The sequence below is a fragment of the Dermacentor variabilis genome, unplaced genomic scaffold (genome assembly GCF_050947875.1).
Source record: "Dermacentor variabilis isolate Ectoservices unplaced genomic scaffold, ASM5094787v1 scaffold_12, whole genome shotgun sequence".
Classification (NCBI taxonomy): domain Eukaryota; kingdom Metazoa; phylum Arthropoda; class Arachnida; order Ixodida; family Ixodidae; genus Dermacentor; species Dermacentor variabilis.
The window spans coordinates 9,795,574-9,818,756 of NW_027460280.1; the positions used below are offsets into that span (position 1 = coordinate 9,795,574).

Genomic DNA, 23,183 nt, shown 5'->3' on the forward strand with positions numbered 1-23,183 from the left:
GGCTATCCTGAACAACTGCTGTCATTCTTGGCGCAAGTTTTATTGCAAGAGGCGCTCATTCCCCCAAGAAACAGCAGAAAGCGGGTGATGTATTAACCAAGATTGTTGCGATCCTGTATATACATGGTGTGTCCCATCGCATCAAGAAAGCCGCAGGCCGAGCTGGTATAAAGGTCGTGTTCACTGCGCCTAACAAGTTGGAAAAGATGTGCAAAAAAAAAAAAAGAATAAATAAACGAAAGCCAGAGAATACCTGGGCCGTGCAATAAGCAACACGTCGCCAAGCCTGTAGATTGCAGTACCAATGTAGTGTATTCCATTCCCACCTCTTGCGGCTGCACTTATATAGGGCAAACAGGACGCTGTATCAATGAATGTTTGCCTGAGCATGCGCACTGTGTCAAGATTAAGGCTGGCAGTAATCTGGCTGTTCATTGTGCCAAGTGTGGCTGTTCTCTACTCCTTGACGACACACGTGTGTTGAAAAGGTACAGCAGTCAGACGGCCAGAGAAATCTTTGAGGCATTTTCAATGTGTCAGTTAGGAGCCACCTGTGTTAGTTCCCCTTCTATAGCACTTTGTGACAAAGAACTTAAGTTCCTTAGAAGTTAAGCAGTTTGGCCTGTGTCCACCATGTTATGGTTTCTTATATATTGTTTAATGTTATTGACGCATGCGCAGCAGTAGTTGACCGACGATGACTCGCCTTCCCCTCCCCTTCTTTCACTCTCTTTATGCCTGTTGCAAATTGTACTAGTGAGAGTTAACCTGCTGTATTCCACACCAATCATTTTCCATCACTCCTGGCTCCCCATCAACTTTCGTGTCTTACAAGCCTCTTCAAGTAAGGCTTGTATCTTTCACATTCTCTAATTACTAGCTATTTCTCTTTTGTCATGTAACAGAAAAGAAATAGAAAAGGCATCAACATTTGTTGGTGTTGGCACTGTTTTACAAAAACACAAGGGTCAAGTATCTTCATTGTTCATAATGACTGTAGACAAACAAATTATCAAAGCATTGACTAATAATTTGGAAAAAGAACTTGTTAATCTCCCCTGCTTTTCATTTTGCACTAATTGTCTGCATTTTGAGGTTGGGATACCTTTAGAAGTGGTTTTACTTTTCATGCAGAAATGCCATTAAACTGTCTGTGGTACCATTGTTTTCTTTTCATAATACTTACCTGTTTGCATTCATTCAGCCTTTGTAATTTAGAGTTGATATACTAAAGTGCACGTGTCTATAGAAAGAAAAAATTGCTGTTCAAGAACTCAAGTTAAGGTTGTTGTGTGCAGTGATAAATTTAGACAAATTAAAGTGTTCATGTGTTACAAGTTCACTTTGGCATGACTAAATTAACAGAGGTGGCATGTCTACTGTGTTCAAGTAATATATGTTGCACCTATGTTTAAAAAATGTTTGCAGGGCAAGAAGAAATTTTCATTGTCGAAAATGCATACTTGCAGTTGGTTTGTAAGGAGAGATTGAGTAAACATGACTGCGGAAATGGGTAGCAGAGTTTACCTTGGCAATGCTTTACTGTATTTGATTGCATTGTTTCTTTTTATTTATTTCTTCTACTCAGTGGCTGAACTCTCGAACATTGGCGGCCTTAGATACATCAGAGAATCTGCACGTGCTTGATGTAAGATCACAGGAGGAACTTGAGGTAAGTGCAGTAATTGTTTTATTTTTCATTGCAGTTAAAGATTGCGCTTTTATGGCTTTCAGATGGGGGGCCCTTATATTCAAGCAGGTTCTATATCTTTAAATGTGTGGAATGCATCTAAGCTCTTAGCGCTTTTTCCAGGTCAGACCTGTAGTACCAGCTTGGCGGGTTTTTGAGTTTCGTGACACTGTGTTGGCGCATTCACTTGCAGTGGCGTAGCAACAGGAGGGGCCGGGGGGCCGTGGGCCCCGGGTGCAAGAGGCCAGTGGAGGGGGGGGGGTCATATACGTCTGAGGACACCCGGAACTTGTTGATATCCTCGCCTTCCTCGACTACACCCGTGGGGGGGGGGGGGGGCGACAGAAGACCTATGGGCCCCGGGTGCCAGACGACCTAGCTACGCCACTGTTCACTTGACTACTGCCATTGTACAGAAGGCAATGCACAATGGTGAAGGGCATTATCTGCCCTTCACTGGTTTCCTTCGTTAAGCCTAGGTGTTAGGCGGGACCTATTTGATAGGCTTATTTAACTATCTCAGCTAGCTCTTCGAAGTGATTTGGCGGACTTGCTTGTTGAGCCAAAGGACATAGGCCTAGCGATGAAACCAAAGAAAGGGAAGGCCGCGGGGGACGCGGAGCAAGTCCAGTGCGACGAGTGCCTGCTCTGGTGCTCCCTCGACAAGACCAGTTTCCAGAGCTTAGCAGACGCGGAGGGGTCTAGCTTTACGTGCAGGCTGTGCGAAGGGGTCAGGGAAGCAGTCTAAAAACTGGAAGGAAATTGGACAGCCAAGTTCGAAGAGCTGAAAGCAGACCTGAGGGAGGAGCGGGAGAAGCGGGTAGCTTTGCAGGCGAAAGTCGACGAGTTGGTCAAGGTGGAAGCGGTCCAGGCCGCGCAGTTAGTAAGAACCGTGGCCGAGCTTGGAGAAGAGAGGGAAAGGAGAGCAGAACTGCATAGGCGGCTCGATGTGCTAGAGACGCGGGCAGTGGGGAATGATGGGTCGGGACACCAAGCTGGTGGCAAAAGCACAGAAAGTAGGGTAGACCCTACAGGCGAAGTGGGAGGAAGGGAGCCAGAGCAAGCGGGAGTCGGCTTGCCGTCGGTGAATCGGCGTAGTTATAGTAAAGCAGCGCAACACGCCCCGAGTGAGGCGACGCTGCAGCCACAGGGGCGCCAGCGAGCGCGAGGAGAGGAGGGGAACAAGCTAACCCCAAGGAATGAGCTCATAGCCAATGATAAGCATAACCTGGAAATTAGGAGGGAGGGAAAGAATGCCCTAGTATTTACCGGTGGTGATTCAAATATGAGGAGGTGCAAAAGAGCTATAATAGAGCGTGCAAAGGGTGATAAGCGGGTAGCAGTCGGGACGTTCCCAGGCAGTACAATGGACGCAGTACTGAGAGAAACAAAAAGCAAGCTTTCTGAGAATGTTGTAGAGCGCAATTTGGTAGTGGTAGCTGCGGGGCTAAATGATGTCCTGAATGGTGAAGCCACAAAAGTAGTGGAAAGATTAGCGGAGGGAGTTGACGATTTAAGGGCGATAGCACAGCAAGTCCAGATCGTGGTATGCACAGTGCCGGAGGTGCAAGGAAGGAACGGAGCAATTGCCAAGGACGTTGTGGCTGTTAATCGTGAGATAAGAAAGCTAAGCCAGGAGAAAGGATTTGAAGTGGTAGGCATAAACAGAGAAGTGCATAGAGCAGGCTTTGGTGGAGGCTTTACACGAGATGGCATCCACTTTGATGGAAGGCTAGGAGCCGAGATCGGCTGGCCCTTGGCAGGTCGGGCAGTAGCTTTTATAGGGGGTCCACTGTGCCTCGGGGTGTAGGGGTAGGTAGAAACAGTGTAGAAAGTGCAACAATAGAGGCTGACGCCAATAAAATGGCCACTAGGAGGTCCAGGAAGAAAACTACAAAGAAATTTAACACCAGGATCAGGTACATAAACATGCAAAGCAGTAGAAAGAGAGCGAAGTGGTTAGAAATAGAACAGCACTTAAAGGACGAAGAAGTAGGTGTATACGCGCTATGCGAAACACATCTGAGGGATCTAGAAGACCCACCATTTATTGAAGGCTACGTCTGGGAAGGGAGCAATAGAACAACAACGGAGAGGAAGGGAGGAGGAGTAGGTATGCTCATACGCCAAGGAACGAATTGGCAAAGAATAAAGTTAACTTGCAAAGAACATGTCTGGGTGTCAGGCACAATTGCCGATAAAAAGGCATGGCTAGGAGCAGTTTATTTAGGGACAGGGGACAAATGCAGGCAGGAGAAAAAGGATCTATTGAAGTGTCTCAATGACGATATAAAGCAGTTTGGAGAAGGTGCCGATATTTGTCTGCTAGGTGACATGAATGGCCGCATCGAGGATCTGTATGGATACACAGATTGTAATGGGAAGTTGATGCTAGACTTCTGTGAGCGACACAACCTAGTTATAGTAAATAGAGAAACTAAGTGTGAGGGACAAATCACGTGGGAGTCCTGTAACAGACAAACGACCATTGACTACTGCTTAATGTCGCAGGGGTTGTATAGCAAGCTCGCAATAATGGAAATAGACGAAGAGGGGAAGTACAGCCTCGGAAGTGATCATAAGCATATTAGTCTACATTTGGGAGCCCTACTCAAAAGAGAAATGCAGGGAAGTCAAAAAGAGTACGCAAAATTAAATGACGAACAAATAGCGCAAATAGCAGCTGGCATAGAGGAAGCAATAGAGAAAAATCCCATGGAAAGGTGGGATTATAATCAGTTAGAACTACTCATTAGTACAACAATAAAAGAAGTAAAAGGAGTAAACCGCTGGAGAGGAAAGAGGAAGCCACGAAGTTGGTGGAATAAGGAAATTAGGCCATCGAACAACGACGGTGGGCATCTCGGGAACACAGAAAATCAAAGAGGGTGCAGTTATCTGAAGAGGAAATAGGCCAAAAATGGGAATATTATCGACAAAAGAAACAAGTGCAGGTCCTCGTCCAGGCTAAAATAAAGCAGTCCTCTGACCGCTGGCTGGCTGAAGTTCGCGATGCAACTAAAGGGGGGGTCAAGAAAATTCTGGAACCATATAAGTTGGCTGGGTAAAGCTAATCACAGAAAACAGGAACAGATTCACGATGCCGAAGGAGATTGTTTAGAGGGAGATGACGCTGTGAACTACATTGGTTCAGATATAGCAGAGTCATTTAGGAAAGACGATAGGGTGATCGCCCCAAATGAGGGAGCAACACAGAATAGCATAATAGAAAACAGCTTAGAACTGACCAATCTTAACTGGAAAAAGGCGGAAGCAAATGTTCCAAAATGCACGTCCGCGGGTATAGACAGAATTCCAATCAAGTTAATTAATGAACTTGGCCCAAGAAGCAAGGAAACGCTGATAAAAGCATTGGAGGCAGTCATAACAAATAAGCTAATTCCGCACAGCTGGAAACAGAGTAATATGAATATGATTTATAAAGGGAAGGGTGATAAGAAGAACATAAAATCCTTCCGACCAATTAGGATAACATCAGTTATATATAGGCTGGCGATACAGGCGGTGAAATTAAAAGTGCAGTCATGGGTAAAAAGTTATAGAATACTCGGAGAACTCCAGAACGGGTTCAGAAGTGTTAGGCGCTTAGATGATAGCCTTTTCGTGCTTACCCGGTGCATAGAAATAGCTAAGGCGGAAAATAGACCTCTGTATTTAGCCTTCCTGGACATAAGTGGTGCATACGACAACGTGAACATGGAACTCCTGTGGAACATATTAAAAGCTGAAAGTATCGGTCATGAGCTAATTGATTTTCTACAGGAACTATATCGAGAAAATAATGTTGAGATAACATGGGAAGGAATTAAGAGTACGACAACTGTTGAGGTTCACAAAGGATTAAAAGGTTGTCCTCTATCACCGCTGCTGTTCATGCTTTATATGATAAGCGTGGAAAGAAGGTTACAACGAAGCAATCTAGGGTATAACCTGTCGTACAGATTAGGCGAAAAGGTTGTTGAGCAACGACTACCGGGTTTAATGTATGCGGACGATATTGTGCTGTTAGCAGATAGCCAGGAAGATTTGCAAACTCTGGTTAATTACTGTGGAGACGAAGGAGACAGTTTAGGTTTCAGTTTTAATGCAGCTAAGTCCGGTGGGATGTTTTTCAATGATACCACTGATCAGGAGCTTACAATACAAGGCCATGAAATACCCCGAGTGGCCGAATACAAATATCTCGGGATATGGATAAACAAAGGGCAGATGTACACGGAAAAGCACGAACAGTCTCTCATAGCAAAAGGGCGAAGAGATGCCGGGATAATGAAACATAGGGCATTGTGGGGGTACAACAGGTATGAGGTACTGAGAGGTATTTGGAAGGGAGTAATGGTGCCGGGGCTTACTTTCGGGAATGCGGTCCTGTGTTTAAGGGCAGAGGTTCAGTCAAGACTAGAAGTAAATCAGAGAGCTGTGGGAAGGTTAGCACTAGGTGCCCACGGGAAAACCACGAACGAAGCAGTACAGGGGGACATGGGCTGGGCATCGTTCGAAGCACGGGAAGCTCAGAGTAAAATCCTATACGAAAAACATCTGAGGAAATTGGACGATAACAGGTGGGCAGCTAAGGTGTTTAAATACCTATACAGAAAGAGCGTTGACTCACAATGGCGGAAAAGAACTAGGAAGCTAACCAGTAAGTATGCCAGACGTGAGGACGAAGAAAGACAGAGCATTAAACGACAGGTTAAAAATTCGGAAGGTAAAAATTGGATAAATTCAATGGAAAAGAAGCATAGTGTGGAACTATATCGATACTGGAAACAGCAGATCAGGAAAGAAGCGTTTTATGATAACTCAAGAGGCAGTGCCCTACTCTTTGAAGCTAGATCAGGATGTCTTAGAACGCGGAGCTATAAAAAGAAATTTAACGAAGAAGAAGATGCATGTACTAGCTGTGTGTGGTAAATATGTAGAAACAATGGAACACCTCATACTAAAATGTGATGGTATCAATCCCGATGTCGATGTGACCAGAGTCACCCTTCCTGAGACCCTAGGGTTCAGAGGTAATGATAGTCGTGTAAATAAATATGCGGTGGAAATTAGCAAAAGGCGATTGGAGGATTGGTGGCTCAAACGCAGAGAGGTGACATAAGGTTAAAAGGGTAGGAAGACGTATTTAAAGAAAATCGAGAAATTCAATAACACACAACACAGATAAAAATAAAAGGCAAAATAAAAATCTGAGCATGGTAGCAACTGCCATCGCCCCGTTTCAAAGGGGACGCTTCTACCTTCCATCCATCCATCCATCCACCCATCGGTCTGGCTACACTGTGCAGTATGGCGGCTTTACGGAGGTCCCCGCGTACGCTGTCCTTGGTGAAAATATTAAGTTTGTTGCACTGCGATGTTAATTCGCGCTGTTTTGTGGAGGGAGAACGGGTAGTGGACGCCGAGCACCTCATTTTAGTCGGTACCAGTGGTACACTGAGTAATGAAGTAGAAGTGGTCGCGCGTGTGTGCAAACCTCCGGCGTGACAGCGGACCCACACGAGATTGTGGTGAGAATCACCGACGCATTCCGGGACCCATCGATCGTGGAGGCAAAGTGCTCGTGCACTGCTGGATTGTCGCAAAAGTGCGAGCACATCTCGGCTGTTTCTCCTGGCACCTTATCCTGGAACATTTGGTGTAGTTGTCAGTCCCTTTATTGTTTCATCTCTACATTGCGTTTCAATGCTGTTCATATTGCAAAGATTGTATAAAGTGAAATGTTCATGTGCGTGCACCGTTGTAAGCAGAAGAGATCCTATTATGTGCAAAACTGCAACTTAGCTTCACCTTGTGCTGGGGCGCTTGAGATTACCTATCACAATACATATCCTGTTTTCTTTTTTTTTTTTTGCCGACATGACTGTTCGTTTCCTATGGCTCATACGTTATTGTTTCACAAGTTGTGCACGGGCAACTGCGGGATATCAGTGGCGACTCAGGCAGAACTCATGAAACCAACTTTTGTTGTCTTTGTTTGTGCCCTTCTTAAAGGGGCCCTGAAACTGGCATGCTGCATAATATAGATACCACGACCACCTCAAGCTCTGTTTGCAGGACGATCAGACAGCCGTGTGTATTTATTGGTCTCTGTAAGTGATGTAGCTCCAGGCGTCCATCCCGCGTTTAGAGAGTGCCACACATGCCTGAACCACAAGTAGCAATGTGTAAAAAAAAAAAAAAAAAAAAACTTGACCAGGACCTTGCTACCTTGCCATGCACCGTGTAGCTTCCATCACACTAGCTGAGTCGAAAGGAGGAAGCAATGCATCAGTGCAATAACTGCTAATTCCGCTTACAGTTCAATGGTTCGAAAAATTTTTGCAGCAGGCGATGTCCTTTTGTAGTGAGGTAACTATGATCAGTCGGAAATGTTTCAGTGCCCCTTTAAGTGTTTGTTGAGTGCTTTAAGTGCATGTTAAACTTTTATGTCACTTAGTTTCCATTTATTGATATGTTGATAGTAAGGACAGCTCTATATGCTCTCTGGAGGTCAATAATTATCATTCACTGATGTTAAGTCTGCACAAGTGTCTCCCCATGTTGTATTACCAGTGGTTTAGTTATGCTTCCCAGGACAGCCATTTGCACTGTATTCAACAAATTGGGAAGAAGCATAAATTATGGTACATATACCAGCTGGGGTCATTTGAATCAAACCATTCTGTCAGGGTACTCAACTCTGGTGGCTAAACTTTCTAAATATTCATCGTATGCAGGTTTGACACTGTTCCATGTTACTTCTCATGTTCTGTTTGGCAAGATATACCCTCATATGCTAAAGAATGCAACAAAAATGGGCTTGATTAAAACGTATGAGGCAAATGCCTTGACACTGAGTACAGTGAACAAAAAATTGAGTGCATGTGGTTTATTTTGTGAAAAAATACAAGTAAGGCAAGGGACAACAAACAGCCATTGAAGAATAACCACAACTCTATGCACACAGATCATAAGTGAACTGCAAATATCTCGGAATACCATAAGATGAAAACTTGCATCAGAATGCGTAGCGTAAACCAGCACTTCAATGAAGAATACAAGTTGCAAAAGAATGTGCATTGCTAATTTACAAAAAGTGTGTTGAAGTTGAAGTCTGCAGCTTTGGCCAATGCAAACAAGTGCAGCATGTAGATCACATGGCAACGATCGTGTCTGAAAAGTATGAAATGGCTGAGTGGCATAAAAAATGCTGGATTTCCAAACAGAAGACCGCATGCCCTTACTCTCAAGGCCGCCATGCTTTGACGGAGCCAAGGTCACGCACAAATGCCTCTATGCAATACAGGCTACTTGCAATGTCGCCAGCCATGGCACATGACTTCAGGTGAATCACCTAATGCCGAGTATGCAAACATGCCACTGGAATTGTGAAGAATTTTTTTTAAAAATGCGGGGTACGACACGTTCATGTGACATGGTCTCTTCGCTTTGGTATTGGAGTAGGCAGGGAAAGAACACTTGCGCACCCTAGTTGAGGCAGAGACAAAATGTCTGCTGGTAGTAACGCTTGCCTTCTGGCAGCATGGTAACAGGACAGGTTCTTCCATTTCCCAAGATGTGGCAAATTTCCTGTTAGAAATAGCTTCAGGTACTTGGCTTACAGAAACCAAGGTTGTCCAAGTGACATCAGGCGAATTGATTTGAAAATCTTCGAAGAAAGGCTTTCTAGACGACACCTTGCATATACCAGTGTATAACCAAAATTTGCAATAGGGCCTGGTGAGGGGCCCTTACGAGGCCATGCACAATTAAGTTTTCCTAACAAAGAAAAAAGATAAACTCAGGCAACGTAGCAACACATGTAAGTTCAAATGGGCTGCAACAATACACAAAATTGTGGAGATGTAAAAAAAAGCAAACAAAACATTAGAACAGGCTATAGTAAGGAAGTACACAATAGAAACAAGGAATATAAAAAAATTGTTGGAGGGTAATTTATGTGCCAAAAGTGAACCAACACCACCATTTTAGGAGGGGCACTATAGAAGATTACTTTTCAATGAAGGAAAAGGAGTGCTTTCCTCACACTTCCCACTAGTTTAAAGGGGCTGAGACACCAAATTTTGAGGCTATAAAAAGCATACTGTAGGCTTCCTCTGTATGCAAAGACACTCAACATGAAGTTCTGGACACAGAAAAGTTTAAAGTATATTTTAATTCTCTTCCAAAGAGTGCCTAAATGCTCGTTCTCGTGATCGAAACCCATCGCTACCGCGATTCACACCGATGTCACCATGTTGGAAGCACAACGAAAGTTTTAGTGACGTCATACCACATTAAAATGACGTGTAATGAGTGGTGACCCACAGCACCGGGCAAGCCTAGAGAGGCTCGAGTCTAGAGGGCAATGAGCCGCGTCAGTCGTAGAGTCATAATTGGAGCTGCCGCAGCTAGCCACGACAACTGTCGGCCTGGTTTTATTTGCCTGCACTGGTACAGAATGTGTGTGCGAGACCAGACGATGCAGCAGTGTGTGCGTCACAGCTTGGTGGGCCCACGTGACCAAGCTTCCTAGACATTGACATCACTGTCCAACTCTGCACCCACAAACCGAAACTGAAAATCATTCACATAAGTAATGCGATATTAACTTATTTACTGAGAATATAAGAGTATTCGAGTGTGCACCATGCTTCCTGGAGCAATAAGAAACGTTTGAAACAAAGAACGCGCAAGCCAAAAATTTGATGTCTCAACCCCATTACAGGACTTATTTTGCCATACAGAGACTGGCTGACGTGTATCTTAGTGTTACTGGTTTTAAGATGAAGCCTCAAATTCTTGGTAAATTGTTTCAGAAATAACATAATACTCAGAGGAAGATAATACTTCTGACAGGAACAACATGCTTTTAGTTTCTAATTAGCCACGCAATTACATTACCAGAGCCAAGCCACTTGGTCTGTAAGGGGACAACCCAACAAAGGTCTATTTCAAATGTAAAATAAGGGCAAGCACTGGCTTCACCTCTGCTGGTAAGGAACATGGCGCTTCCACTTCTGTAAAGTTTTTAAAACTTCCTTGCATGGAAAGCATGAACCACTTTTACGATGCACATAATACATTTGGAAAATGTATTGATGCAGGACTCACAAAAATCGATGTGTTGCTAAAATCGGTGATGAAAGGTTTGTGATGCCTGCAGCTATTATGACAATGTCGTCAGGTAATCCCACCATGCTCCATGGGATTCTTGTTGACAACACTGAATATTTTCATTCGCTGTACTATAGCACGCTCTACATAAACTCTTGCTGATGCTATCTCTTGTGTCCTAAGTGAATCACCCTTTGACATCTGCTTTTGTTTTCTGAATGGCGGCCTGATTAACTCAATTAAGTTGTCCGCACAAATGTCATCAGTAAGAAAGCCACGGTCCGCCATTATGGCATCTGATATCGGGTCTAGTTGCTTGATGAGGCAGCTTTGCTCAAACAGGGCCTTGTCTGAGGTGCAGCCTCCATATCCTTGGCTTATGTGGGCACTAAGACCACTTGGTGTAACAGTCACCATATATTTAACCGTGAAACCTTTCTTATAGAAGGGGTAGGTCTGTAATGCACATCGCAAACAGTTGGGCTGGCTAATAGGAATTACGGTGCAATCTACAATGACACGCACATTACTGAAGTGTTTAAAACAGACAGGCAAATGTTCAACATCATCTTTTGGTGGCACAGCCACAGTTACTTTTAAAATTTCAGACATCAACTGAGCAGTCTCTGCAATTATGTTGCTACATGTAGTTAGAGAACAGTTAAAAAGGTGACTCAAGAATGCAGTGGAAATATTATGCTTCAATTTCACCAATGTCAATGCAATTGTTTTTACACATAACTGGTGCCGTCCTGAAAGTGGATGAATTTGTGTAGCACGTCTCACAAGCATTCAGAACATCGAATGATGGCAAGCCTGTGAACGTATTTACGTTGCTACTATTTATCGTGTTCACAAACTTCTGTGGAAAAGTACCCGATGTCACTTGGACAGCCTTGCTTTCTGTAAGCCTTGTCCCTGAAGCCATTTCTAGTAGGAAATTTGCCACGTCTTTTTCTTCTCTTGAGTACTCTGCCATTAATGTCCGGGGGCCAGGTTGGCAAGCACATTCCTGTCACAAAACAAAAGCAAGAGTTATAATGTCTGGCATATCTGACGCGAGATGCGGCTTCTTTTTTGTCATTCCAATAATGCACGTCAATGTGTCAATGCACGTCAACGAACCCGGCCGTAGTGCCCTTTGCGTCATGGTATGAAGGAGCGTCGTGTCCTTTCTTGAATGCACTTGCAGGGTGAGCCTTACACAAACCTGTCTCCACGACATATAGGCTATATCAGTTGAAATTTGCATGTTACAGTGAACTCTCACTTGAAGGGACCGAAGGAAATAGTTCACTTAACTGAAAGTTCACTAAACTGAATATTCACTAGACCAACATAAGACGTGGCATACAGAGTCAAAAGTTTGAAGTGCAATTCATGGAGCAAAAGACATGGCATCCATAGTGTTAGAAATGTGTGAAATGGAATTTGTACATAGCAATTAAAAACACACCACGTGGGTCGTTTGTGTGCACCACGACCTACTGAACTCCAGACCTGCACAGATCTCCCTCCTCCAGCACGCCTGGTCTAGTTCGCCCCTTTTGCCGCTAGGGAAAGAATGTACGAGCAGAGTGGCGCTAGTTATAACCTGTTCGCTGTCGTCTGCCTCTGCGATCTGTTCAGCGCTTGTCTTGCCACTTCGGCAGGCACAAAGCGCTCGTATTGGCCGTAAATGAATAAATTCTCAAATATACAAAAGAAAACATATTAGCGAATGCTTTGCGTTTGAATAGTGAAACGCAGAGGAGGAGCGGTGCAAGAAATGTAAACAACGAGCATAGGTGGCAGCTGCAATGCTAGATCGACAGTATAAATTTCCCTTTCCTAGCCTCCGTAAGAGACTGGAAAAATTGTTTAAAAAGATTCATAGGATAATCTAGCTCTTTTTAGTTGATTACAGATAGCCTAATGTCGTAGATGACATTAGGATTTACTGCTGTGTGCCGTAGTGAAAGGCAGATGATCTGGTCCTCCGCCCGATATGTGCAATAGGCTGATCGATTTTGTTTCAAGGGAAGGTGAGCATATCTTGTTTTTAATATCGTTGGATGTCTAGCTCAGTAGAAAGCTGGCAAAAAATTAAGCGATCCCAGTGCTTTAAAACGTGCTGCACTGCAGGCCTTAAATCGTGTCATGGAACTCTTCAAACTGTAAAGCTAGCTTTTTTGCGTGGTACAGCGGCAGCATAACGGTGGTGCTTAAGATACGTACGCAGTGAAGCTGTGTGCATAATTCACTTTTTGAACTCTCGACGCATTCACGGACAACTTTTAAGGGTTAAAATGAGTGGTAATCGTTCTGTCGTCGAACATTACGGTAGTTTAAAGTTTCTAAAGAATGCAGAAGCGAATTTTACGTGTACAATGAAACTGTTGTGTACGTTGCGAACTCTATACACAATGTGATTTATAATAATCTGCTTGAAAAAGGCAATACGAGCGGCTATTTAACGCTATTTATAGAGAGCAGCGGACTACACGCTCCAACATTTTTTAGGTTCGGGCAGTCAACTTTTGGAGCCAAGTGACCGATCAAAGCCTTGTGGCATCACTGTCACTGTGTTAACAAAAATCATCAACTAGACAAGCAGTTCGTCGCAACACAACAGCTGCCGTACTAATTACAACGCCGCACAGCCGCCCACCACGTAGCAGACGAACAGGTTATAAAAGCGCCACCTACGGCCGTCGGTTGAACAAAAGTGGGCGCAAGCTGCTTCCATAGAAGCCGGATATCTGTGCAGGTCTGGAGTTCCAGTAGGTCGTGGTGTGCACACGCGGAACCGACGAGACTGGAAAGAAAGAGACAACGACCATGCTATAACTAGCCGGTTGGAAAAAAAAACACACCACGTGGTTTGTGGTGTGACAGATCGCCGCTTTGCTCTGGCGGCGTTGTAAGCGTGAGCGATTTTACTTTGTTCATGGTCTCCGAGATTATATGCTTGCTCGTTTTGTGCGGGCGATCTTGGAGGCCATGCCTCGTTGCCGTTCATTTTCCGCGCCGCCGCTTTGCCCCAGGGGCACTGTAGCGCTGGTGACGTTACATTGCCGCTGGAGCGGCGGTTTGATGAGGGCGGGCATCGGCTGCGCCTGCAGTGCAGTGCAGTGCAAGCCTTGGTCCTCTGAGCTCTTTAAGTGAAACATTTTTGCATAGTATCTATAAGAAAACTGCCGGGGATTTTTAAAAAGTTCGTTATTCTGAAATATTCGATAGACCGACGTTCGTACAACTGAGAGTTTACTCTATATAGTCATGTGGTAGTGACAATAAACAACACTAGCAAAACTGTGAACGGCAAAACTAACTCTTTATTAGGCAACCTGTGCCCAGAAAATTAGGCTACACTGAAGGCACAACGATAGCGGTGAACACACGATTCACTGTCTTCCTTTCTTCTGTCCCTTTTCAAGAAATGTATTTTGCGCCACAAAGTATACCTAGAAAAGCAATTGTAGGTTTCTGTGGCAGAAAAGTAAGGTGACTGCAAACAGCGGAGTTGTACAAAAAGTTCCCGATAGTGGTTCAGAAAGTTTGATGCTGGGAATTCTTTGTCTGTTTCTTTTCTTTTTTTCTTTTTTTGAAGATAGGTATGACATTAGGCAAAATAAGATCAAGGGCTTGGTGGTGCAACCCACCACACCGTTATAAAGGGGCCCTCATAGCATTCATCCATCCACCCGTCCGTCCATCCGTCCGTCCATCCATCCATCCATCCACCCGTCCGTCCACCCACCCATCCATCCATCTATCCATCCATCTCCATCCATCCATCCATCTCCATCCAACCAACCAACCAAAACCATTTTGCTTTGCTTAACGGTCAGGTTCAGTACGCAAAGTACACAAAACCCCTTCCTTTTGTTAGTCTGTCTGGACCGTAGGGGAAGAATGGAGAGGTGTCTTGATGACGTGTGGGAATTGGTTTCTTTCTTTTTCATAGTTTCCGCTTCTCTCACTAAGGGTGCAACAAGATAGGGGGCATCATTTCCCAGTGCGAAAGTGTGGAACCTTGTGGCACAATCACAACAAGCATGTATAAAATTCTGTAAAAGTTCAGACAAAATGCAAATATTATGTTCAGTCAACCACCGTAATAAGTGATGTTCATCTTGAATGTAAATGTGTTACTTTTCTCGCGTAAGTGATTACTGGGGATTCAGGGTACAGCTTTTTGGTTGCACGCAGGATGAAGCACAGGAAGGTTCTTTTTGAGTCACTCGTAGTAACACTGGGTAATTGGATCCCCAAATTGTGCTTATCAGTGGTATTTAGGCCGTGCTTTTTTTTTTTTACTGTGATACTTTTTTCCAACGCTGAAGTGGGAGAGCGCATGCTGACTAGCTGTTCATCAGGTATTTTCTCAATAAATTGCACAGATTGTCTGAAATGCATGTGCTGCAAGATTAAAAGGGCAACTACCCCAGTTTTCAAGTTGTGCTTACAAAGCGAGGGACCGCGGCTTGCAGAGTACGTGGTAACCATGCAAGTTACATATAACCATGGTTATTCGAATCTAAGGTAACTTGCAAGTGAACTCCATTCCACTCTTATTTACGCCGAGTAGTGTCCGCCTTGTCTATCAGATGCTAACATTGCGCACTGGGGCAAACAAAATACTGTTTGGTGGAGTCGTACTCGCATTATAGAAAATTGAAAGCTTCTTGTACACCCAAACATAAATGTGCACGCGGCCTCAACCGCACAATACATCTCTGTCACTTCCTGCAGGCTGTTGAACAACTGAGGTGACAGTACAGAAATTTTTGCCTTGACCCACAACGCAAGCACATTTAGAGACGTAGAGGCAGAAAACTTGCTGAAACGCTCTAAGACCTACAATGTTATATAACCGCACTGCAAATCACGATTTAAGAACGAGCTTGGTAGGTGGTTTGTAGTTACATATTGAATTTTTCTTTGCAAATAGTATGGGAAATAGTACTACAGAATCGGCAAGAGCTAGGGTATTGCCACAGAAGGAGTAACATTGCACATTATATGAGTGTTCACAGCAAAATACATTAATGCAGGGCCTGACACCAATGAGGGCAGCTGTATGGGCTTGTTGGTATGGCATCTTCTATTTTGTTGTAGCTCAAGCACGGTGGTTTGTGTTGTTCCTGTCGTTCCGCTTGCGCTACAACAAAATATAAGAGGCCTGTCGCTGCTAGCAAAAGACAGATAATGATGACCCCAACACTGTAGTGCTCCTGCTTGGCGAAAGAAAGAAGCACGAACAGAGTTGTAGACAGCTCGCTCTCCACGCAGACGATGTAGTTGAGACACCTGTCTATTCTTCCACTATGGTCTCTACTTAACAGATAGCAGCTAACGTGAGCGCAGAGTGTTGGGGTGTTCTCCAGGATCACTGTGAACACTGTGGGCCTTGTGGTTCTATATTTTCCCTAGTTTGCACCCTTGGTGCTGGCTGAGGTGTTGCTGTGCCATCTGGGTGTAGAATGACTGTTGATTGCCCCTCGGGTTCACATGCTCTGTCGTGGTGTCGCTGCTTACTCCGCCAAGTGTAGGGCTTGATGCAGGATGGATCGCAGGCTGCCATTCCGCAGGTACGGGTTCTGCTATCATAGTGGGAGTGATGAATCAATGATGAAGCTCGTCCACGTGCTGGGGAAACACTCGGCCGTCTGGCAGAGCAACTTTGTAAGAGATCGGGTCAGTTGCTCTGTAGATCATGGCTGAGACCCTTAGGGGGCCGTTACTGTAGTTTCGTACAAAGTACAAAGATTGGCTTCGGGCTGGAACATACATGGGGTAACCTGAGCTCCCGACAGCTGACAGGACTTCTCTGGGGCTTGTTCTGGGTGCTGGTGCAGCATGGTACACTGTCGGCGGCCCATCAGTTCTTCGGCTGGGGAACGTCCTGCGACAGTTTGTATGGCTACATGCTGCTGTAGAGTGAAGTCTGCCAGGCACTTTGTCCAGTTCCCTTGGATTATGTGAGTCAATGCCTCCTTGGTGGTCCACACAATCCTCTCTGCCTGATCATTTGTGGATGGATGGAACTGTGCAGATGTCGCCTGGTTGATAAGGTTGGCATCAATGAACCTCGAAACTCTGCAGATGTAAACTGCAAGCTGTTGACAGAGACAAGGGCGTCTGGCAATCTGACAAGGTCGTTGTGAACAATCCTTGTAAGGCACTAATTATAGTGCACAATGTCATTGATGACATTCGGATGACCTCAAGCCATTTGGAATACAAGTCCATCCCAATCAAGAAGGTCTGCCCTTGGAATGGGAAAACAAAATCGATTTGGAGGTGTGATTATGAGGTATAGGTCTAGTGCCCTGGGCATCTCCAACTGTGTTTCCTGGCAAGGAAGATATCGCAGTACCTATTTCTTGATGGTTGCATCCATGTCAGGCCACCATTCGTAGCTGCGGGCGAGTGCCTTCATCCAGACGATGCCTGGGTGTCCGGTGTGCAGGGCTTCTAGGACCTGGAAACGTAGCCTTTAGGGGAATTGCCACATCTTCACCCCACAGTAAGCAGAATCCCTTGTAGGTGGACAGTTTATTTTGCCTTGACACGAAGGGCATGAATTCGAAACTCAGTGTTCCTTGGCCACCCCCTCCACACTCAGTTGAGGACACAAGAGAGGACACTGTCCTTGGCACAGTGCCTAGCCAGGTCACCCACATGGACTTGGAAATGCTGAAAGTATGTCTAGAAGCATGATGAGCTCTGCCAAGGACAAGTCATCCTGGCGCTGATGTGTTAGGGGAAGTCTGCCGAGACTATGTGCATGGCGCAACTGCTTTCTAGGCTGGTGGAGGAAAGGGCATTGATATCCATTCAAAAAGATGGACCACCGCAGCATACTTGGCAATACATCTATGGCATTTGCCGGTCAGTCGTGAACAGCCGAAGGAGTGGCTTTTGGACCGTATGGATCTGGAACAGATAGTCAAATACCTAGTCATAGAACCTCTTTACTTCCACAATGACAGCAAGTGCCTCCTTATCGATCTGGGCATAGTTCCCCTCTGGAGAGGACAAACTGAAGCAAAACAAAAAACTGAAAGAAAACTGAAGCAAAACCCATCTCATGGTGAATGTAGACAGCAATGCGTTAGCATTGAATCAATATAGCAACACAATGTATTGCCACCATCGAAACGAGGTATGTATGAGCCGTGTACTGCAGTGGGACTTCTTTTTCACACTTCCATAAGATCACTCGGCGCCATCTAGCACCACAGCCATGAAGCCTGCATGTGACCTCTGAAATGCATGGCGTACCAGTGTGCGGGAATGCTGAAAAACGAGCCATGCAGCAACGGGGCTCCTTTGTCGTGCTTCTTTCTGGACATGCTGCGCCATATAGTGGCACTGTCGCGAAGTCTACGCATGGCATCCGAGAAAAGAAGTGTGGCTTGCCAGTGCCTGGAACGCTGAGTGTTGTTCCCTCGCTTGCTGCACCCTCAGTGGCACATACTCGGTTAATTGAAGCATGGCACATACCTAGTGCATTCATCATCCAGCTCGCCAAAATATTTGTGTGAAAGCTGTTCATTGAAAAGTGGCACATACCCAGTGCATGTGTGCCGCAGCCTGCTAATGCATCAGGTTGCTGTCCTTGAGGATCCCTTCTGAGGTTCCGCTCAGCATGGAGAAATTTAAGGGATCTTTCTTTGTAAAATGGCACATCCTCATGGCAGTTACCAATGGCAGTTACCCAAGTTGGCATCAAAGACTTTCATTGAAGCACACACCTGCTGGCACATACACAGTAACCGAAGTTGGCATCAAACAGGTTCATTGGAGACTAACACAGATTGAGTAGCACATACCCAGTACTCCGATTCGGCATCAAAGAGTTTCTTCGAACTGCGGCACCTACCCAGTCCCGCATATGCAGTGACCCATGCTGGCGTGAAAGAGGTCGTTGAAATGCGGCACGTATGTACACATGTCACATACTCAGTTACCCAAGTTGTTCTGATGGCTGGTTTTGAACCCTGTGATTTCTGCACCTGCAAATTTCCAAATTTCATCACCCAACCTAGTTTTCTGCTGTCCTTGACAGTGTTCAGCAGCCGACAGAGAAATGGGTTGTATTTTGTGACTCTAAGGCAGCTCTTCACAGCATCAAGTCTGCATTATATCGCAGAACTTACGAGCAGATGATATCCAACATCAGGGAAGTACACCACCAAGCTCTGGAAACAGGGCACAACATTATCTTTTAATGGAATCCTACTCACTGTGGTATCGTTGGCAACAACTTTGCTGACAGGGCTGCCCAGTCTGCCCACGAAGACACTCAGACACGTCCAATACCTTTGGCGAGGTCGGACGCTGCCAAGGAACTTCGCGTGCTTGCACGCAAAAAGTCGCACTATTTCTGGAGTTCAAGTGCCTTCAATTTCCGATTGCATATACTAGACCCCATGCTACGGCTACAACTGCCATCTAGCCTTTCCCACGGCGAAACAACCTTGCTGCGCTGCTTGTGGCTGGGAGTGGCATTCACGAACGCCTACTCCTATCATATCAGAATGGCCGAGTGCCTGATGTGTGACTCCTGTAGGTGCGAGGAAACCATCGAGCACCTATTGTGTATCTGCCCTCGCTACGATGTACAGGGTCGTTCAAAATATGTGCGAACACGGCGAAGCGTGGCCGCGCTCCGCGGAGCGTCAGCGCATCCGGAGCGGTTGCGCATCGAAAAATGTGGCGCAGGCGCACAGGAGTCTGGCGGCGGTGCTTCGTGTCGTCTGCTACAGCGCGGAAGCGCACCATGCTTGCTTTGCTGGGAAGCGCACCTGTGTCCTGGCAGTGCCCTGACGTGCCGAGATGGCATTGTCGCATTTTACTGACTGCAGCGCGTTGTTGTTGGTTCCGCATGCGGCAACTCAGCAGCGTGTGTTTGCAGTGCAGCGTTCTCGGTTAAATGCAGGCATTGTTTCAAATTTCTCAGCTCTAGTGTGGATTAGTTTATGCTGTTAAATGCTCAAAAGCGACTCACGCTATGGTAGATGTCGACGTAGTAGAGGGATGTGGATCATTTCGACCCTCGGTGATTCTTACCATGCACGGATATAGCACATTAAATAACCGTCTTTCCTTTGGCCTCCATCAAACCAGGGCCACAGTGGCCGTGATCGAACTTGGTTCCCCCGGCTCTGAAGTCAGGCGCTCCCCACAGAGCTGGCGCAGTGAAACATTCTCAGCACTTGGCCGCACTCTGCAGGCGGCGTGAGGTAACGGAGCACAGCTTTGTTTTCTGTGCGTTCTTCCTAATTCAAATTAGATGTTTTACAGGAAGAGCTGCTAAACTGTGTGCACGGACTTGGGTTCAGCCTTGCTCTTCTTGGTCCATGATTAGCCTAGGGTGGAAGAGCCCGCAGATTGCTTGGTACTACTTGGAATTTTACCTTAGAAATGAAAGAAATCACCGAACCTTGTACGATTTTTTGAAAAGGTATCAATGTAAATTTGTACAATCGTGTGACTTTTTCTTTACTCCAGATATCCTTACTTGCACCATTAAGAAGGCTGAACAACAAAGTATTTGGTTGGAAGCTCATGCCATAAGTCAAAGGACCCTGATCGTAGCACTGAAATGCCTTATTAGAATTATTTCTTCTCTGTTGCCGCGCCACTAACGTGTTTTTCCTGTCTTAGCTGACGCTTTCTGCCAGCATCGCTTTCTTCGAATGTGGTGTGCTGTAGCGTAACACCAAGGGAACAGCCGTATGTAACCACGCGGAAGGGGCCTAATCAGGAACAAATATTTATTGCAGGAAGCACATTTGCTATAGGCTTCCAGTCGAAAAGTCTCCGGTGGTGACGGTGGCAATAAATAGAATGCGGCGCTTGGGATATATGCCAGTTAAACGCTCCTTGCAGCAGGATACTTAGGGCCAGAGTCCTCATAATAAATGGCTCAAGGAATGAAAGCGACAAAATGAAGCGTTTGCACCTAGGTTGATTGAAGGCTTTAGCTGGAATCACATTCAAGATCGGCACACAGAATTCATTCACAACAGAAAAATCTGAGACGAAATAATTAGCTTTAAAATTTCAATGCCTCTGCGGTCATTGTTGTTGTCAAACATAAAAATCTCATTTCAGTTACTGTTGTGATTGCTCATGGTAGACGGCCCACTGATATATACTGTTAGCAGTTTTTTTTTTTTTGTACCATTTCACAGTCAAGTTTATCGCGTCGAAAAAAAGTATTTTTTTAGTTCTCCATCACGAGATTGCTTAGCTTTGCGGATTAAAATACCAGGTGCTAATATTTTGCGGGGATGTGAAAACGTACAAAATGCATGAACACATAGAAATGGAACTCCCAAATGCCAAGAATTATTAAGTAAACAATCGAAAGAGATTGAAATGAATTAAAATTTCAAAAAAGCACATTACGCATCGTATTACAAAAGCGATGCTCTGTCTTACTTGGCTGAATATTGCTGTATCAAAATGTAAACGATGAAAAACCCTACTCACAACCCTACTCTGCATAGCGAACTAAGGCTCCCACTTAAGCATTGCACCGGTTGCTTTTGACTTTCTGCTGCCATCTTTCTTTTTCACTTAGTTTACCCTGAACCCTACCCAGTGTGTCTGGAAATATTATTTACTACTTTCATCATAAGACAGAAAAACATCCTACGTGCCTCACGCTCCCAGAAAAATGTGCGCATTCAATTTGCACACAGTTGCGTTCATAGCGCGTCAAAAGTTTAGATTGTATCCTGCTATAGACGCCAAAGGTGCCGATGCTCCTCATCGGACATTTTACACATAGTAGGAATACAGTACGCATTTAAAAATCGCCAACATGACGAAACAAGCAACCATCTATCAGAACCGACAACTGGCGGGAGAACTACAACCCCGCACACCAGGTATCCTTTCATGGACAAAAAAAATTTGACATCAAGATAAAGCGTCTAATTGAGAACGCAAAACTGATTGTAGGAAATAAAATTCATTATCCACCCAGTCCGTTGAGGGTTTGCTCAGGCGTGGAGTTTTATTTTCTCGTATGTGCTGCTCTTCAACGAGTTCCATGACCAAGATCAGTAGCAGGTCGGTTCGCCTCCTGCGTTTATGACGGCTTTCATCCTGTTCTGGAGGGACCTGTATAGGGATCTACAAAGGCTCGCATTGGACCTCAGCTGCTCCCACTCCTCTTGAACAACAATCCATAGTGCGTCCGCTGAGAGGCCGTGCAGCTGTCGGCTGGTCATAGCACTCTTCATGATGCCCCAAACGTTCTCAATAACATTTAGGTCAGGAGACTGAGCAGGCCATTCCAGCACTGCGATATCGCGGAGCTCAAGAAATGCAGCAACTCTTTTCGATTTGTGTATTGGGGAGTTATCGTGCTGCAGAATGAAGTCGCCGTTCGGAAATGGTCCTCCTAGAAGGTATGGGAAGAGCACATCGTCCAGGATCGAGCAGTAGGCCTCTCCATTAAAGCGGCTCTCAAGGCGAACCAGGGGTCCCAGGCCTTCGGCGGTCACAGCGCCCCAAACATTCACAGCGGACCAGTCGCTGGCAGCGACTTGCTGCATGTACTCAGGCATATACCTGCAGAAAACGAAAAAAAATTGTTAGCATTGGTAAAAAATGCAGGTGCAACCGGCAAGCTAGAAGGAACAAAAATATCAATTACTATCTTTTAAGATTGTCTAAAGGTCATTACCGGGTAACCTAACACAATCATACAAAAAATTTCGAACGAGGCCATTCTTTTATGAATTCAATTGTTTTGAGGGATCATAAAATATTCCGAGACTGAGGCAAAGCATGATTCCTACGTATGCCACAATGTAAAAATTGGCTCTCTATCGGCACCTATTTCTTCATGAATGATTGAATGAATGAATGAATGAATGAATGAATGAATGAATGAATGAACTTTATTTCCGTCATAATGGGGCCTCATGGTCGGGGGGCAGCAATTAGAAGGGGGTGTCTCCCAGCCGGCTCTCAGCACCGGAGAACACAGAGACAGTTTTTTAGTAAGCTGTCTCCGCCTGACCGATGGCGAGTCTTTGCTGATCCAGGTCCTGGCTCTGGATCAGCTCTTCCCAGGTCGCAAGGTCTGGGATGCTTTGTGATTTAGCCCCAGGAAAATCCTGGCACTCCCAAATTAAGTGATTTTGCGAAGTAATTCTGTGGGAGCTACTGCAGAGCTCAGGCTCCCCAGTGTCTTCATCGTGCAGTATAGAGTATGGAAAGAATCTGCTGACCTGAAGCCTCCTCCAGACCCTGCACTCCTTTGGAGTGAGTGACCTATTCCGAAGTGAGAGTGCTCTCCTATCCAATCTAGGTGTTTCGGTTTTTTCTTCATGCGTCATGAGAGGGTCTTTATTCC

The 23,183-nt window shown here is 45.3% G+C and overlaps 1 protein-coding gene across 11 annotated transcripts in view; it reads left to right on the forward strand.

The window, feature by feature from the left end:
- Vps8 (vacuolar protein sorting 8) overlaps positions 1-23,183 on the forward strand; it is a 947,651-nt gene that overhangs the window by 293,113 nt on the left and 631,355 nt on the right. For all 11 annotated transcript variants that reach the window (XR_012825005.1, XM_075677146.1, XM_075677136.1 and 8 more), the window contains one exon: positions 1,589-1,672. Coding sequence is in view for 10 of the 11 variants with exons in the window: in XM_075677146.1 (XP_075533261.1) it covers positions 1,589-1,672 (84 nt within the window). In the remaining variant the exon portion in view is untranslated. The remainder of the gene's footprint in view (positions 1-1,588; positions 1,673-23,183) is intronic.